The sequence below is a fragment of the Cervus elaphus genome, chromosome 15 (assembly GCF_910594005.1).
Source record: "Cervus elaphus chromosome 15, mCerEla1.1, whole genome shotgun sequence".
NCBI lineage: Eukaryota > Metazoa > Chordata > Mammalia > Artiodactyla > Cervidae > Cervus > Cervus elaphus.
In genome coordinates, this window is record NC_057829.1 from 65,366,591 (window position 1) to 65,385,281 (window position 18,691).

Consider the following 18,691-nt stretch of genomic DNA (forward strand, 5'->3'; position numbering starts at 1 on the left):
GATGAGTAGCTTATCTTAAGGGACGCAAGTAATATACCAAATATAGAACAGCTATTTCAGGAATCATGTAGGTCATTTAATTATCCATTATGATTGAGTAGCTAATGCTCTTTTGGCAATTACATGACCTCTGTTATTCCTGAAACCTTTCCAGGCCCCCATGGGTCGAATGACCCACCAGTCAGTGCTTGCAGACTATTCCACTCAAAAGGAAAGGAGATTCTGGGAGCTACTGGCATTTAGAAATAGCTGTGCTTTCTTTACCAACCACTGCCCGGAATATTCTTTGTATTGCAGTCAGTGATCAGCAGCTGGTTTTGAAGTCTGTTGTGCCTTCCTTGTCTGCAGGAGCAGGAGTTACATTGGTTTCCACATAGGGCAATTGTGGCAAGCAAACTTTAATACCAAAGTTGGCTACGATGGTATTCAGTATACAGAATATGATGGTTTACAGAACAGTACTGGTTCTGTACTGCAAGAATAAGTCCTGCAGTATTAAAACTAATGTTTAGTATTTGTCAAACCAATTATTCATTACAAAACTCCGAAGTTCTGGTGATTTTTTCATTCCTTAGCTCAACAAAATACCATTGACAATACTAATAATAGATTTAAGAGACTATTGATTAAATTAGCCTGGTCTGAATTGGTTAATCATTATTTATTCAATTAAATAATCATGCTTATATGTGAAATCTAAAAAAAAAAAAGATACAGATGAGCTTATTTGTGAAACAGAAGTAGGCTTACTGATATAGAAGGAAACTCATGGTTACCAAAAGGGAAAGGGTGGCAGTGATAAATTGGGAGTTCAGGATCAACAGATACACATTGCTGCTACTAAGTCGCTTCAGTCGTGTCCGACTCTGTGCGACCCCATAGACGACAGCCCACCAGGCTCCCCCGTCCCTGGGATTCTCCAGGCAAGAACACTGGAGTGGGTTGCCATTTCCTTCTACACACTACTGTATATAAAATAGATAAATGACAAGGATCTACTCTATAGCACAGGGAACTATATCTAATACCTTATAATAAACTATATGGAAAATAATCTGAGAATATATATATACATTTGTATGTGTGTGTGTGTGTATCTGTATCTGAAGAACTTTGCTATACCATGAAACTAACAACATTATAAGTCAACTACTCTTCAATTAAAAAAAAATCATGCTTAAGTGATTATCTAATTTTTAAAATTTAGATGCTGATCCAAGACAGAATAATTCTGGAACATTTAGTTGAATGTTTCTGACTTTTTTTTTTCCCTATTCTCTAACATTCCGTAGGCTTAAGAGAAAATAATTTTGTTAGAATAACATGTAACCATCATATCCTTTAAATAGAGAACATTTGCATTATTATAGGAATAGTCTTCTATTGGAGAAAAAGAAAAACCTTTAAAATTTTGTTAGACATCAAACAGCATTTTTTTTTTTTAATAAATACCATTTTATTTCCAGATGATAGAATTAACAGTAATTTATTGAACACATTTTGAGATTGGCACTGTTCTAAGCACTTTTGTGGGAATTCTCATTTAATTTTCAAAGCAACAATTATTATTGTCTCTCTTTTTTTTTTTGTTTTTGTTTTTGTTTTTGCCATACATTAACATGAATCAGCCATGGATTTACATGTGTTCCCCATCCTGAACCCCTCTCCCGCCTCCCTCCCCATCCCACAGAGAGCATTGTTTAAAACAACAACGCTAACAACAACAACTCTACAAAGTTGTTTGTCCCTGGGGTAGTAAAATTTGCTATCTTCCCAAATTTATCAAGTACTCTTTCCAGGTTAATCAGCTTTTTATTTTGTTGTTTGGTAATATTAACAAATGAAAAACTGAGGACATGAATTGATGTTTATAACCTTTGACCCTTCCGAAATAGAAGCCTTCTCACTTAAATTTTAAATCCTTTAGGCCGATAGTGCCTTGGTGTCTGGCTAAAGACCTGTAAGAAGGTAGTCATTGTGAATTATATTAGTTTTTTTCTGTTTAAAAACATAGTTTTCCTCATTATATATTAATATGTGTGTGTGTGTATATATATATATATATATATTCCTGTAATGGAGATGAGCAGAAAATGAAAAGCAGAATTTACAGTTAAAGCAAAAGTTAGAGCTTAAACTCAAGTATCTGAATAAGGAGTATAGTTTGTCTACTTAGCATTTTAAAAGGAAAGCAAGGGCTATAAAGCAAAATATGATGTTTGATTTCTTATTGGTAAATTTCTATTCTCTAAGGCATACTCTTCAGGACCTATGCTGAACCATGTTTATTCACCGTTGAAAACCAGAAATCTATATAAGTCAATGAGTGGAGATGATATTTGTAATTTTAAAGACCTGAAAATTCATTAAGACTTCGTATAATTAGTGGGAAAGCTCACAGCATAACAAACCCACAGAAGAATAATTTCTTAATAATAAGGGGAAAAAGAGTGATTAAATAAGGGACAATGCACAATAGAAATATACCCCTAAATATAAATCTTAATCTAGCCCAATGTGGTTTCCACAGATTTACTTATTTACTTGGGATGGTTTTATTTTCACTCCAAAATGTATAGACATTTGGGGATATTACAGTTTATCAACTTTAAAGGAGCCCTAAATTTCTTTTACAATATTGTTGAATTGTAATAAAATGAGAATATACTAAAACAGGGAAGACATCCAAGGTGATGAAAGTCATTTAGCAGGAAAAAAACTCAGGAACAGAAATGACAGAAATAACTTTTGCAGAGAGAGGGATTTTGGCATACATCGTAAGGGTTCTATAGTTCTCAATCCCATTTTGAGAAATCAGAAAGATCTGCTGAATGCAGATGTCCTTGAGTTACAAAAATAACCAGATGTCCTTATTAGTAGAAGCAAATGTTTGCCTCTTAATTCACACAAAAGTATATGCATAGGGTCTCTGGATGAAATACTGTGTAAATATGGCAGCAAAGAAAATTGTGGCGTGAAAGGATCTGTCCTAAACATATAAGCATAAAGGTTCTATCTTGAAAAGGAAAAAAAATTCTTTCAGATTCATGTAGGTTTAAAAGTAAGAGAAGTAAATTAATCTATTTATACTTTTGTTCACCATGATAGATGGGATTGGTTTTTATTATTATTATTATTATGTATGCCCTTCTATCCCAAATACCCCTGCTGAATTTTTGTTCATTTTATTGTACTTGTTTAGCTACTTTGTACCTTTTCATTGTGTTTTAAACAGTAAAAACATATGCATGAAACTAATTTTTTTTTTAACAAATGATAGTCACTTTGGTTGCAGTAGTATATAAATGCACCCTTTACAAGCCTATTGGGATTTTAAAAATATTAAGCCACATTGTTAGAAATAGATGTGATTTGGTGACTGCATGTTAAGCAGAATAAAGTAATAAAAAAACTACTTGAAAAGGCAAGGTATGAAGTTTTTCTGTTTGTTTTTAAATCAGGCCTTTAGAGTCAAAAAATCCTTTGCAGTTTAAATGGACTATTGCTTCTGATGTGGAGCATATTAACATAATTACAGACTCTTTTATATAGTACTCATAGTTATTGCTAAGTTAACGTTCAAACCTTTGATTAAGAAGTCACAAAGCTGAATGTGTTCAGACAGCTGTGTAATATCTCTCCTGTTCACAAAACAGAACTGTTCTGGCTTTTTTTCTTCTTGTTTCTCATATTTATTGATAGAAATCTCTCATCCTATACTAGCTATTCTTTTAATGGTGAAATATTAAAATGCTGTATTATGATACATTCTGTAACTTGAAAGTTAACAAAAGCAGCCCTGCTCCTTCATCTCCTTGCCTTGTCACTCCCTGGTGCAGCTCTCTCTTCCATCCTTCTTATCAGAGTATCTCAGTGCTTAGTTGAGCTTGTTTATCTTAAAAGAGCAGGAGGCAGGCTTTTAAGGGAGTAAAAGCTGCATGTTCCAGTATAACAGGCACCAATGCTGTTTGACTTGAAAAACATTTGATCTCTTACATTAACAGCCCATGTCACTGTAATAGGACTACAGCCGGGCTGTTGTTCAGTTTTCTATTATTTTAGCTTTGAAATAACTGTTAGAACTGCTCCAAAATCTCCGTGATTAAAATTATATATTGGCTGTCCCTCCAGGACTCGTAAGTAAACAAGGTGATGTGTGTGGCCAGAGGCAACATATTTTGTTAGCTTTGTTTCAAATAAGAACTTTCCCTATCTAGAGGTGGTTTTTGTCTGATCCCTGATAGTGTGCGGCATGACTTTGCTTTTGTAAATTTGCGTATCTTTAAACAGATCTTTGTTTGTTTTTAATGTGTGTGGTCAGTAACTATTAATTATGAACTTTAATATTTTTCTCAAATAATGAAGCATTTAGTTTTCTCATGAAGCTTAACTTGAAATAATCCTGCACAATTTCCCTAAGTACAGCAGTTTGTGCAGCAGTTGTTGAAAATGGGCAAGCAAGAATTTAAGGGGTATGTTTGTTAGACTTAAATATTATTTAGTTTTATTTTAAAATATTCAGTTCTTGGTAATTTCTGTGCCAGAGATTGTTTGATGGTTGGAATCAGGTAGCAGTATTTAAAGAACAGAAAATAAAATTTGTAAAATCAGGTGGTTATTCTCTTCCTTTTTAAGAGTACCTCACATTGTAACAGCAATAGAATGGCAGCTTATTGTAGTAGTGGTGGAATGGCAGCAGTTTACTCCTTCCTTTTTTCCTTCCTCTGTCTGTCTGTTTTCAAGAACCTAGTTTGTTTTTCTGTTCTAATTCATTTCTCATATGATACAGCATTATCAGACCACCCAGCCCTTTCTTTGCATTTTACCTAAAATACATATATCAACCAGCACAAGCATAATTGGTTGAAAGGCAGCCATCTATCTGGGGAGTTCCTCTAAATACTGAATGTGTCATGTGCTTTGACATGACATATCTGTAATATCTGAATACAGAAAGCACTTTTTGCGTTAGCTGTAGGTGTTGAAGCAGTAGTGTGTTTTAAGAATGTGAGCTGTGCAAATTCTAGCTTGTGAGGTAATGACAAGTGTTTGCCTGCATAGACAATATATTTTTCCCCTTGAGGTACCCACACACCTAGTTTCCCTCAAGCTCATCATCTCTGTCAGGTTAATCAATAGGCACCGTATGGCAGAGGGTCAGTAATCAGTGTCATCGTGCCTTTAAATCGTGTTGAAAATTTGCTTAAAGCCTGGGCCAATTAACATCGAGATGATGAATGGATGGGAAGATGGGAAGAGCCTGACGCTCAGGGGCTTTGTGAGGAGGAGATGCTCAGCTGTTGAGCAGCAGACACCAGCGAATAAAATCAGCCATTCATGTGAGCTCAGTCCACCCACTCTTAATGATAATGTCAATCTAGCAAAATATATACACATTGGAGTTGTCACGAGTTCATAAATCAAAGGAGTTTGTCAAAGGCATTCAGATTAACGAGGCAGCAGCAATAACAAGTCAAATTTGCATAGAGAATTGCTCGAATCTCAGTAAATTATGATCCTGTTTTTCATTTGATTATTTGCTAATGTCTCAAGAGGGAGAATGATTATATTAGCATGCAAAATCTACTCCAGAAGTAGAAATCTGAGGTATAGAAGACCAGCACACTATGACAATTAATCAGTTTCTGCATACTAGCATAAATGCACAAGGCCCAGAAATGAACTTCTTTTTTATTATTATTTCTCCTTGCCACTGATCCAAATGGTTCAGCTTGACAGAGACTTTATATTGCTTTAACAGTGTTTTGAATTGTGCCTGCAGGCAAGACATAGTTATGCAGCTATAACCAACCTATCCATCTGCCAACCAGATTGGAATTCTCCTATCCAAGGCTTCCATTAACCCCCACTGACAGCTCCAAACAGGATTAAGAATTTGGAAGCATAAAAAAATAGTTGTTCTTTGCAAATGTACACAATCCCTTTGCATTTTGAGAAAGGCTGCATCTGTGATTTATAATTAGTGTTGGACAGTGTAGCAGAGGGGAAAACCTACTTGGTGTCTTTTTGGACTTTTGTCACAGGGAATAAGGTGGTACTAATATAAGTTCTGTGTTTGGTTGCCCCGGAGAGTGCTTTCCATTCCATCCAATTCCTAATACTGTGCTTGGATTGGTGTATTACTAGAAAATATCACTTCTGGGGAACTTTAACTGGTGGATCTTGTTGAAGTTGAGCAATATAGGGAGGCTTCGAGGTGGCTGTGGTTTAATAGAATATGTCAAATGATAAACATGCTGGAGAAGCAATGTACATGAGAACATGCCAGAGAATATTATCTTATGAGGACACTTGAGGCCCTCCTTAAAACTGATGCTAGAATAGTATTCTTCAGTCAACTTCTGAACTTGACCTAAGTTTTCTCCATTGTATCCTAGAAGAATTAATTAAAATTTGTTTAAATACACAATATACACACTACTCCCCCCACCCCCAGACACACCTTTTTTGTCACCTTTCATTGAATAGTTTGAAAGATTTTTATCCGTGTAGCTAACTCACCTTTTAAACTTGCAGAAGAATATTTGTTCCTATTTTTGAAAATTGCAGGTCATATATATTTTTGGAGGTTATAATTAGCTCCAAATCATATAATAAGGTAATTAGAAAAATATTAATCCACTTAACTGCTTTACAGATCAAGCCCATGCATGATATGATGTTTGCAACTAACTATAGAAATTGGCCTCAAGATTTTTCTCTTCACATGGGTTGTCATTTTACATAATGATAAACAACTGATTCAAAATCAGAGTTTTAATTCACCACAATTTGCCTGCTTTGCTAAAATGATAGTTTTTCCTGGCTACAGAGACCATTGAATTCTCCCAGTAAAGAATGTGGCATAGGTGGAAAAAATAACTTCTAGTTTTAGAGCTGGTTATTTTATTTATAGCAGATGTCTTTTCAAACAGATTTAGGCTCTGTTGCACCATCCAACCTTGAGCAAGATGCTTACTCAAAGATTATTATGAGTCATTATGAGTGGCTTGACTTTTCATCACTGTGTAAATTAGTTTAGTCTTTTATTTGATTATATAATCAACTCTTAATTATCCATGTCATCAGGAGTTGTGTGTTCGAATAGATAACTGAAAACAGTAAATAAGCCACTTACTAGGTAGTGGAAAATATTGCTCCAGCCATAAACCTCTGAAAAGTTAAGAGTGCTTTACCAACCAAAGAACTTTTCCTTCTTAATGAAGGGTTGGCAAACTTTATTTGTGAAGGACCAGATAGTAAACATTTGAGGTTTTGTGGTCCATAGGATCTCTGTCCTGACTACCCACCTCTGGCATTGCAGTGTAAAAGCACCCACAGGTAAATGGTAATAAATGAGGATGGCTCAGTTTCAATAAAGCTTTATTTAGAGCAGGGGCTTACAAACTCCTCCTGTAAATTATACTGGCATTAAAGTGATAGAATGAAAAGACTGTAGTTGGCTCTCACTTTGAAGTTTCTCTGCTGTGGAAACCATTTTGAAAGCTAGCTGGATGGTGTGGGTGTAGGGTTTCAATTATTTATTAAGATCTTATTATCTGTATATTATGTAATGTGTTGGGAGGTAGAGGGAACCACAAAGACTGTCCAGTAAGCTTTCAGTCTTATTGGGTAGTTGAGAGTAAATACAGACATTCATCTATTTAAGTGCCAAACTGTGTGAACCAAGTAAAAATGTTAAGAAATTTCCAGTAAGATAAGATGGAATAGTTGTATACTTTCTTAGAGGAGAAGTTGAAACTCATTTTAAGAATGGGTAGGACTTGAATTGATAAATTGTGTTTATAATTCTAGACTAGCGTTAAGAAAGATCCTTCTAGCCTGGAAATTTCAAGACCAAATCATGTTTATGAGACTATGAAGAGACTTGCTTAATTAGGGCAAAAAAAAAAAGTATGTTGAGGGAAGTAACTTGATATAATGTAGCAGAAAATTCTGGAAGATCTTGAAAACCAGGCCTAGAACTTCATATTTGATTTCATGGAAACAAAGAGCCACTATAAATTTTTGAAGAAAAAAGTAGTGGTGATTAAGAAAGATTAATCTGACAATAGTACTCAATCTAATAAACATTTAAAAACTCATATTATGCTCTCAAGCTTTGTGGGAAATATTGAAGGCAAAGGAGAAGAGGGTGGCAGAGGATGAGATGGTTAGATGGCATCACCGACTCCACAGACATGAATCTGAGCAAATTCCAGGAGATAGTGAAGGACAGGGGAGCCTGACTGGCTACACAGTCCATGGAGTTACCAAGAGTAAGATATGACTTAGCAACTGAACAACAACTACTGGAAAGTGAAGGGGAAAAAGAAACTGGCCCTGCCTTGAAGAAACCTACAATGCAAGGTTGGGGTGGAAAGCTTATTCAAACAGAGATATAATAGAGAAATAAAACAATGTTTCCAAATAGAAATAAAGCACCAATTCCAGTGCTTTTCTTATTTTGGAGAAGGATAAATAACATGTAAATAGTGCAGGAGACTTTAATGGAAAGGTAAATTGGCCTAACTGTGGATGTTATCTGTACTAAGAAGTTTGGATTTATCCTGTAGGTGACAGAGAGCAATAAAAGGTTTTTAGCAGGGGAGTAGTCTTTTTAGAACAATGATTCTGAGAGTAGTATATGAAATGGAGCAGATACAGATTTAGGCAAGAAGGCGATCTCAACAGTAGTAACACTCATAAGAGGTATTGGTGGTCTAGACTAGAGTAAAATGCAAAACTAAGGTTAGATCTATTAAAATACATGACTCAAAGGAAAAATTGAAGACCTAAAATTGACGTCAGTCTACTTAAAGAAAAAAAAAAAGGTGGGAATGGGAGGGATGAGTAAAAATTGACTCTGAGAATTTAAGTCTGGGATAGAAAGTTGAGAAGTAAAGAGCTAGCCTAAAATGACTGAGAATGGTAAAGAGCGCTTTAAATTTGGATATGTTGATTTTGAGACAGTTTTTTTTTTAATGTGATTCCTTTTTTCTTTTTTTTCACCTCCAGGTTACTTCTGGAAACATTTTATCCAAAATACATAACATCCCTGAGATCTAACACATGAGCTTTAGTAGTATTTCATTTGACTTTTACCTACCACATCTGTTTTACCTATCAAATTTCTGTTACCACGTCTGCATGTTTGCAGGTGTTATAACTCTAATGCTTCCAGTTTGAAGTTAAATTCAAAGTTAGCAGTGAGGCTTTTATTCTGCCCTTAAAAATTCTAAACTAGTGAATGCTAGGTTAAGGCGTAAATATTCAAGTTAATGTAAAATCCTTTATAGAAATATTTTAATGCTAATATTTATACACTATTGTTACTCTAGAACTACACATACATTCTGCAAATAATTTGCTATAATGAAATGTTCCATTTGAGTGTTGTGAATGAGTTGTTTTGAGCAGTCAGGTTTTTCTAGTTGGCTCAAGGTTGAGTGGTAAAATACAACTTTTATTTTATTTTTTTACAACTTTTATTTTTATCAAAGGAATTTTTTCCCTCAGTTTATTTTTCATTTATCTGACTTCCGTTTTTCCATTTATTTTCTTCTGGATTTCATCTGTTTGGTTAATTTTTATTTTGACATAATTTCAGATGTGCAGAAAAGTTAAAAGAATAGTAAAAAATAAATAAATAAAATCCCGTTATACTCTACATAGATTCTCCATATGTCAACACATTTGCTTGATCTCTGTACATGAAGTGAAGTGAAGTGAAAGTCACTCAGTTGTGTCTGACTCTTTGCGACCCCATGGACTAAACAGTTCATGAAATTTTCCAGGCCTACTGGAGTGGGTAGCCCCTTCTCCAGGGGATCTCCCATGTTGTAGGCATACACATATATAAATAGGCTTCCCACGTGGCTCAATGGCAAAGAATTTGCCTGCAATGCAGGAGGTGCAGGTTCAATCCCTGGGTTGGGAAGATCCCCTGGAGGAGGGCATGGCAGGTCACTCCAGTATTCTTGCCTGCTGAATCAGACAGAGGAACCTGGCAGGCTACAGTCCATAGGGTTCCAAAGAGTCAGACACGACTGAAACATCTTAGCATGCACATGTATATATTAACACCAATTTATTTATTATTTTTTCTGAGCTCTTTTAAAGTTAGTTGTAGACACATGTCCTTTTATCCCTAAATATTTTCATTGTATGTTTCTAAAACCAAGGACATTCTTTTAAATAACCACAGTACAAATGACACAAATGAACTTATTTACAAGACAAAAATAAACTCACAGACATAGAAAACAAACCTAACCTAGGGTTACCAAGGGGAAAGGGGGGAGGGGTAAATTTGGAATTTGGGATTAACATTACTACCATATATAAAATAGATAAACATAAGGACCTACTATATAGCACAAGGAACTATAGTTAGTATCTTATAATAACATAGTGGAAAAGAATCTGGAAGAGAATAAATATAAATGTATAGCTGAATCACTTTGCTGTATACCTGAAACATTGTAAATCAACTGTACTTCAGTTTAAAAAAAAAATAACCCCAGTACAGACTGTTGAAGTCAGGAAGTTGAATGGATAAACAAACTTTGGTACATCCATACAGTGCTACTCAGTTCAGTTCAGTTCAGTCGCTCAGTCATGTCCGACTCTGCGACCACAGTGCTACTACTTGCCAATAAAAAGGAAAGAACTGCTGAAATATGAAAGAACACAAATGAATCTGATAAATGAATATATTTATTATGTTAGGTGAAAAGACAGGCTCAAAAAATTACATCCTATATGATTCCTTGTATGACACCTTAGAAAAGACAGAATTATTGAGACAAAAAATACATCAGTGATCCCTAGGGAAAGGAGTTGACTATATCAAGGGGAATTTGGAAGGTAATGTAACTGCTTTACATCTTGATTGTGGTGGTGGTTATATAACTTTATGCTTTTCTCAAAACTGAATAGAACTATACACCAAAGAAATTTTTTTCCGCATGTTAATTTTAAAAGTGGAGAAGCAATCAGGAAATTAACATTGATATTTTATTAGTTCATCTATAGACTTGTTTCAGATTTTTCCAATAATTCTGGTATTGTCCTTTATACAAACCTTATGTCCCATTTATAATACCCACTTAATAATTGTCCATCAAGAACAGATGAAGTAAAGGGTGGAGAAGAAAGAAAATTGTGGATATGGGCTCAATAGTCCTTACTCACCCCGTTAGGCTCAGATCACTTGTTTTTCACTATGTAAGTTAGTGCAGAGGAGTGTACCATCAATTTTGTTTCAGCTCCTCCCCCCACCAAATAACTTCAGATCACAGGCTGCATTCAGTTTTGTCTCTTTAGTTTTCTTTAACCTGTAACAGTTCCTTAGTCTTCCTTTGTATTTTATGACCTTGACACTTTTTTTTGTTAGGTACAGACTAGAAATTTTCTAAGATTTCCCTCAATTCAGGCTAGTCTGTTGCTTCTCATGAGCAGATTGAGGTTATGTGTTTTGGGCAAGGTTACCTCAGAAGTAATAATGTGTTCTTCTCAGTATAGCATATCAAGAGGCACATAATGTTAACGTGTTTTCTACCAGATCTCTCTTTTGTGAGGCTGTTTTTTCTTTTGCAGTTATTAAGTATCTTATGTAGAAATATTTTGAGATTATGTGACTGTCCTCTTATTTGTCACCTGCTAATTTGTATGATGAGTCTTACCCGCATCTCTTAATTACCCATAAGTATATATGGATGTGAGAGTTGGACTGTAAGGAAAGCTGAGTGCCAAAGAATTGATGCTTTTGAACTGTGGTGTTGGAGAAGACTCTTGAGAGTCCCTTGGGCTGCAAGGAGATCCAACCAGTCCATCCTAAAGTAGATCAGTCGTGGGTGTTCATTGGAAGGACTGATGTTGAAGCTGAAACTCCAATACTTTTGCCACCTGATGTGAAGAGCTGACTCCTTTGAAAAGACCCTGATGCTGGGAAAGATTGAGGGCAGGAGGAGAAGGGGAGACAGAGGGTGAGGTGGTTGGATGGCATCATCGACTTGATGGACATGGGTTTGGGTGGACTCTGGGAGTTGGTGATGGACAGGGAGGCCTGGCGTGCTGTGGTTTCATGGGGTTGCAAAGAGTCAGCACATGACTGAGCGACTGAACTGAACTGAAGTAGAACTTAATTTAGCTTGATTGGACATAATTTAGAATTGGACATTTAGCTTGATATGACCAAGGGCAGTTGTGAATATTGCTTATTGGAATGCATCATAGTTAAAGATACAAGGAAAACTGTGCTACTGAACTGGGTGATGTTGGAGAGCACAGTCTTTGAGAACCACCAAGGTGACTATCAGGTATGTTGGCTGTTTCATCATTCCTGGCCATCCTCAAGACTGTAGAGCTATTAATTTCTTATTCACTGACTTTTTGGCTGTCCTCTTCACTCTGAGAAGGATACCTTACTCCTTACTCCTGATAACATGACTGTTTAATGTCACTACCTCTGTTTTAAGCAACAACATAATTGAATTTTTTTGTATTGATTTGTTTTCTCATGATGGATGTTCCAGTAAAAAGTAAAAAATGATTAAAAGAAGTCAGGAAAAAGAGCAAAAAAATGTTGGGTTAAACTATCTAAAAAAGAACTAGCTATAACAGTGTTTTTCTCCTTTTCCTGCTTGTTAATGTTAAAGTTACCTTTTTTTTTAAACAACAAAATAAATAATATATATATCGTTTACCCTGATGGGATGGAGAAGGGAAAGGAGCTCCTCTTCAGCTCTGTGTTCTGCTCTAATGTAGTAATCATCCTTTAGCTCCCTTCATCTTTTAATAGCTTAGACGTTCTTATAATGCTCACTCAATAGTTTCCCATCTAAATCAGAAAAAATAGAGGGTCAGAAGGAAGAAAATTGCTGATTTGGGCTAGATAGCCATTGAGCACAGAAGAATTGATGCTTTTGAACTTGGTGTTGGACTAGACTCTTGAGACTCCCTTGGACTGCAAGGAGGTCCAACCAGTCCATCCTAAAGGAAGTCAGTCCTGAATATCCATTGGAAGGACTGATGCTGAAGCTGAAACTCCAATACTTTGGCCACCTGATTCGAAGAACTGACTCACTGGAAAAGACCCTGATTTGGGAAAGATTGAAGGCAGGAGGAAAAGGGGACGACAAAGGATGAGATGGTTGGATGGCATCACTGACTCAATGAACATGAGTTTGAGTAAGCTCTGGGAGTTGGTGATGGACAGGGAGGCCTGGCATCCTGCAGTCTATGGGGTCGCAGAGAGTCAGACACAACTGAGCAACTGAACTGAACTGACTCATCGCATTAGGTTAAGATCACAGTTTTTTTGCTATGTAATTTAGTGTAGAGAGCTTGCCATCAATTTTGTTTCATCCCAAGCACCTGTAGAGTAAAAATGTGGTTTATAATGTCTTCAGTATAACAGACTTTCACCAGAAAGTAATTAAGCTTCCAACTTTATTATGATGACATTTTAAAAGAAAAACAATTTTGAAATATAGGAGCTTACATTGAATTAAACAGGTTTAGGTAATCTGAAATGGTATTTTATTTAAAGGAGGGTGTGTAACTTCATGGACTGGGAAGTAGTTACTTACAGATTATAAGTTTAAAATTGAATATTGGCTTAATTGAATACAATTCATTTGTACTGGAGAGTAAAAGCAGTTAGAATTCTGAAGTTATTGAGCCTCTATCCCTAGCTTGTAACATAACATTTTTTTTTCTTTTTCTTTGTATTGATTTTAGGGACCTTTAATGTAAAGTGGTCATTACAAATGTAAAATATCAAGTTAAACCTCATAAGAGATTTCTAGCCAAAAGGAACACCTTAGTGTGCTGGCCTATCAAGGTGTGACACAGAAGGCACACAGATGTTAGCCATAGAGGGCCTCTTGATATAAAATGCAAAAAATGTATACTAAGTTTAAAACACCATTATGATCCTGTATTCGATTTCATACTTGTATGAAATTTTTCAGTTAAACTCATGTTGGATATAATTTTTGGATCTGAAAGTAACTCCTCAGTTAGAATATGATGAATATATGTAACATAAGGAGTAAATCAGCTGCACTTTCTAAAATATTAACGTTACACATGTAATTGGATGAGGGCATGGCAACCCACTCCAGTATTCTTGCCTGGAGAATCGCATGGACAGAGGAGCCAGGCAGGCTATGTCCATCGGGTCACAAAGGGTCAGGCACAACTGAAGTGACTTAGCACACACTCATACATGTAATTGTGGAAAATAGAGCCCAAATAATGTGTATTTCAATTTTCTGTATTTTGCCTTGCAGATAGTGATTTACATGTGTGGATTGCCAGATTTTTTTCAGTTGTTTTTTAATGTGGTAAAATACACATAAAATTTATCATCTTAACCATTTTAAAAGTATACAGTTCAGTGATATTAAATATACATTCCTAATGTTGTGCAACCATCACCCCCATTCATCTCCATAACTCTTTTCATCTGGTTAAACTGAAACTCTGCCCATTGAACAATAATTCCCCATTCCTTCCTTCTCACAGCCCCTGGTAACCAACATTCTACCTTCTGTATGAATGATTTTGAACACTCTTTTAAGTGTGTTATGTCAGTGGAATCATACTGTATTTATCTTTTTATGACTAGCTTATTTCACTTAGTATAATGTCTTAGTATAATGTCTTCAAGATTCAACTATGTTGTGGTGTGTGTCAGAATTTCCTTCCTTTTTAAGGCTGAATATTATTCCATTGTAAGTATATACTGAATTTTGCTTAACCATTCATCCATCAGCATACACTTGCATTGCTTCCGTGTTTTAGCTGTTGTGGATAATGCTGCCACAAACACAGATACACAAATATCTCTTTAAGACTCCTCTTTCAGTTCTTTTGAGTATGTACTCAGAGGTGGAATTGTTGGATCATATAGTAATTCCTTTTTTAATTCTTTGAGAAACCATACTGTTTCCCATAGCAGATACACCATTTTACATTCCACCCAGAGATGGACGAAAGTTCCAGTTTTTCAACAGCCTAATCAATACCTGCTATTTTTTGCTTGTTTGTTTTTGATAGTAGCCTACCTAATGAATGTGTGGTACCTTGTAGTTTTGCTGTTCATTTATGAAATGAGTAGTGATACTGAACATCCTTTCATGTGCCTGTTGACCATTTGTATATATTCTTGGATAAATTTCTATTCAAGTCTTCATCCACTTTTGAATCAGGTGGTTCTGTTTTTTGTTGTTGAGTTTTTACAACATCTGTCTGTATTCTGGATGTTAATTCTTTATCAGATAAATAATCTGCAATCTTCCCCCCATTTTATGGGTTGCCTTTTTACTCTGTTGATATTTGGAACTCTGAACTTGCTTCCAACTGAATTGTTATTTCCCTCTTTTTAAGTATTAAACATCTCATTGACATTTTAGGGTCTTCTAGCTGCTATTTGAGTTTATAGTGGCAAGAGTGGATTTTAACTGTTAAACCCTGATTAAATTTTATTGCTTTGAGCTAACTAAGCACTATTTTTAATAAAATCAAATCTGAGAGAGGACGAGAAATAACTAAAATTTTTTTAGGATCCGACTTGGAGAACTTGGACCAATCAAACTTTACTATGGTTTAAAACTTTTAAGAGAAGGCAGTAATCCTGGCTTAAGTTGTTATCAGCTAAGTATAGATTGGAGCTTTTTCGTGTCCAGTGCCAACCTGCATTTTCAAAGAACGATAAACTAGACTTATAATGAATATGATCTGCTGGGCAGTGCTTAAATATAGATGAAATACTTTCCCACCTAGGTCCCTACATACATTTATTTATATACATGGGCATATGTTTTCCTTTACATAAGTGTATGTCTATATGTATATAAATCTTCATATGAACAAATGCATAAATATACACGGTATTCTAGCTTACAGAATTAGAAATGTAATTCAGTTTACTCCCACAGAATAAGATTGAAGATAATGAGAACTGAATTAAAGCTTACTTTCTTTCACAGAATTCCTCAGAGAGAGAAGACTGTAATAATGGCGAACCCCCTAGGAAGATAATACCAGAGAAGAATTCACTTAGACAGGTATGAAATTCAGTCTTACTTAAAATAAAAAGCTACCAACAACAAAACAAAAGACAGGAAACCCTCAATTTGCCATTTGTTAAGTACTGGAGCTTAAATTAAGAATACTCTGAAGTTTGTCTGGCTCTCAAGTCATCAATTTCAATCAGTTAACATTGTTTTCCCAGTCATTTAAAAATTATCCTAGGTGTACAAGTACAGGGCAGTCAATTGTTTACACGTAGTGAAAACAAAAATCAAAGGAAAGTTTTCTTATTCAGGGGAAAATAACTTGAAATGTATCTTAAATGCAGATAGTAGAATAGTTTAAACCTTACTTTTCTATTAAGATTCTTCATATGCTAAAAAATAATAAAAACCAAAAGGGATCTACCGGTAATGAAGTTAGCTCCTATAAGTCTGAGCAAATTTGTTTGCTTTTTCTGGAAGTAAAGGCCAATATTAATGACAACTTTAAAATAATTTTTACTTACCACAGTGCCCGACTTCTCAAAGATAATATTTTCTTTGAAAGTTCAATTCTGTGGTGCTCTGTTTTTAAAAACTAAAATGTTAAAAAACATTTGGTCAAAAAATTGGTTCTTCTCACTGCCTGTAGCAACCTCTAACATCTTCCATCTCCCACTGGCAGCAAAAACAAGTTCTTACAGTGTTGCCAGAGAATAGGTATGCACAAATATTTATTTTAAATATAAAATTGGAGTAGACGAGCACCAGCAGTAGTAAAAATAATTTTAATTTACTTGCATCTATGGCATTATTCTAAGAAAAAGAAGAGATTGAATATTTGTTGAGCACCCACTGTGAACCTGATACTTAATTTACTTAACCCTCACAAGAACTGTGTAAAGTTGCTAGATATGATTTCCAGTTTATAGATGAAGAAAATGGAGGCCGAGAAAGATCTGATGACTTGTTTAATTAGCAAGTCAGTGATTTGAAAGATCTCAGTGTTGCCAAAGCATTTTTACTTCCGCCCTCTACCTCTAGTCGGTAGACAGTGTTAATTTAGGGGAAAAGTAATTGAAATTGTGACACATCATTCTTTTATTTATGTTAAAACGATTTTGGATGCAAAAATTTTTTTATAAAAATAATTGTAGAATTGAATCAGTTCAGGAAGCTTTGTTAAATAGCCAGATGATCATCAAGCATTGATATGGTTCAGTTAGAGTTTTAACTCTTGGAGATAAACACCTAATCTATAAATCTAAATATATAGGATGAAATTGAATAAGATAAATTTGGAAGTGGAAACACTCTGCCCACTATACAGAAACAACTGTCAGAAAACAATGACATGACAAAAAGTTTTGGCAACTTTATTTAAGCTAACAAACGAATTTTCACTCTGCAAAGTTATAAATTAATTTTAATAGGCTGATCCAGATGGTCCATTTGGAAAATGGATAGGCTGATCTGTTGAAAATTAAACTAAATTTATCTCTCTCATACTTCAAACTGAAGCAAGAGAGAGAATCGTGCCTATTAAGTCCAGCACATACAGATGGACCAGCAGGTCACACATGGGACTAATCTGATTCATTTTAAAAATAAATGCATACATTATTGAATCATTTTCTACTTGCAAGATCTGTTTTGTGCAGTGTTTGAAAAAACTTTAATGTTTTTATTTTTTCATTGCTTTTTTAGCAGGTTCTCTCTACCCCGTCTGCTTTAATTTAACAAGCATTTTTTAGGTTTGTTTTTATCCTCCTAGTGCTCCAAAATTATTTTTCTAATATCTGTCATTCAGTGTTGAGATCCAAGCTCTGGAGATTAATTAGGTCATGAGGCTTTCCCCCCTCCTTTCTTTGTAAAGGGTTTTATCTCTATTCTCTTTGTGAAGAGCATGAACTCAGTGTTCTTGGAAAGAGAAATGGCCTTTAGAAATGGGGAAGTAAGAGATCCTCCTGGGGCCCTCAGAGTCTTTTAGCTTCTGGGTGTTTTAACAGCCCCATGAATGCAGATTTGTAAATTTATTGCAGTGCCATCTGGTTTTTTGCTGGAACCAGATTACTGTTGGCTTGTGTCTGTCTATTGTGGTGGTCACTCCCTAGGAGCTTGCCCTCTCAATCTTAGGGATGAGTGATGAATAACAGGGGTCAATACTAGAGGGTCACAGGGCAGCTGTCCAGGACTGCTCTGAACTTGATTACCCCATCACTGAGTTTTTTAATGTAGGATATAGTATAGAAACTGTTTAAACGCCCTCTTTTCTCTATGCATAGGACAATAATGAAATGCCATTTGCTCTCCCTACCCCACCTTTAGTCAAGTTATATAGATAAAAAGGTGTCAGAGCTGCCTTTTACCTCATGTCGATATAAGTAGAATTTGCATCATGTGACCTAGTCCCTTAACTTGAGATTCTTTTGCATACTATTTCTAGTATGCAAGCCCCTAGTATTTCTAGGGGCTTACCACTCTTTAACCACTGGTTTTAAAATACTGTTATGTTCTAATAAATTTAGTGTTGTTTTAAACTAATTTTAGAGTTTATATATATTATTCTAAAGTATAGTTTAATCATTGTTGATAGGATATGAACACTGCCTGTTAATTTAGAGTTATTTAACTGTTAGAGGAACTGAAAGAAGTATCACTGCAGT

At 35.2% G+C, this 18,691-nt stretch overlaps 1 protein-coding gene across 10 annotated transcripts in view; it reads left to right on the forward strand.

Annotated features, from left to right (window-relative positions):
- BTRC (beta-transducin repeat containing E3 ubiquitin protein ligase) overlaps window positions 1-18,691 on the forward strand; it is a 172,641-nt gene that overhangs the window by 75,860 nt on the left and 78,090 nt on the right. For 6 of the 10 annotated variants that reach the window (XM_043924957.1, XM_043924962.1, XM_043924960.1 and 3 more), the window contains one exon: window positions 16,002-16,079. The exons of the other annotated variants lie outside the window; for them this stretch is intronic. In XM_043924957.1, coding sequence (XP_043780892.1) covers window positions 16,002-16,079 — 78 coding nt within the window. The remainder of the gene's footprint in view (window positions 1-16,001; window positions 16,080-18,691) is intronic. 10 annotated transcript variants of the gene reach the window in all.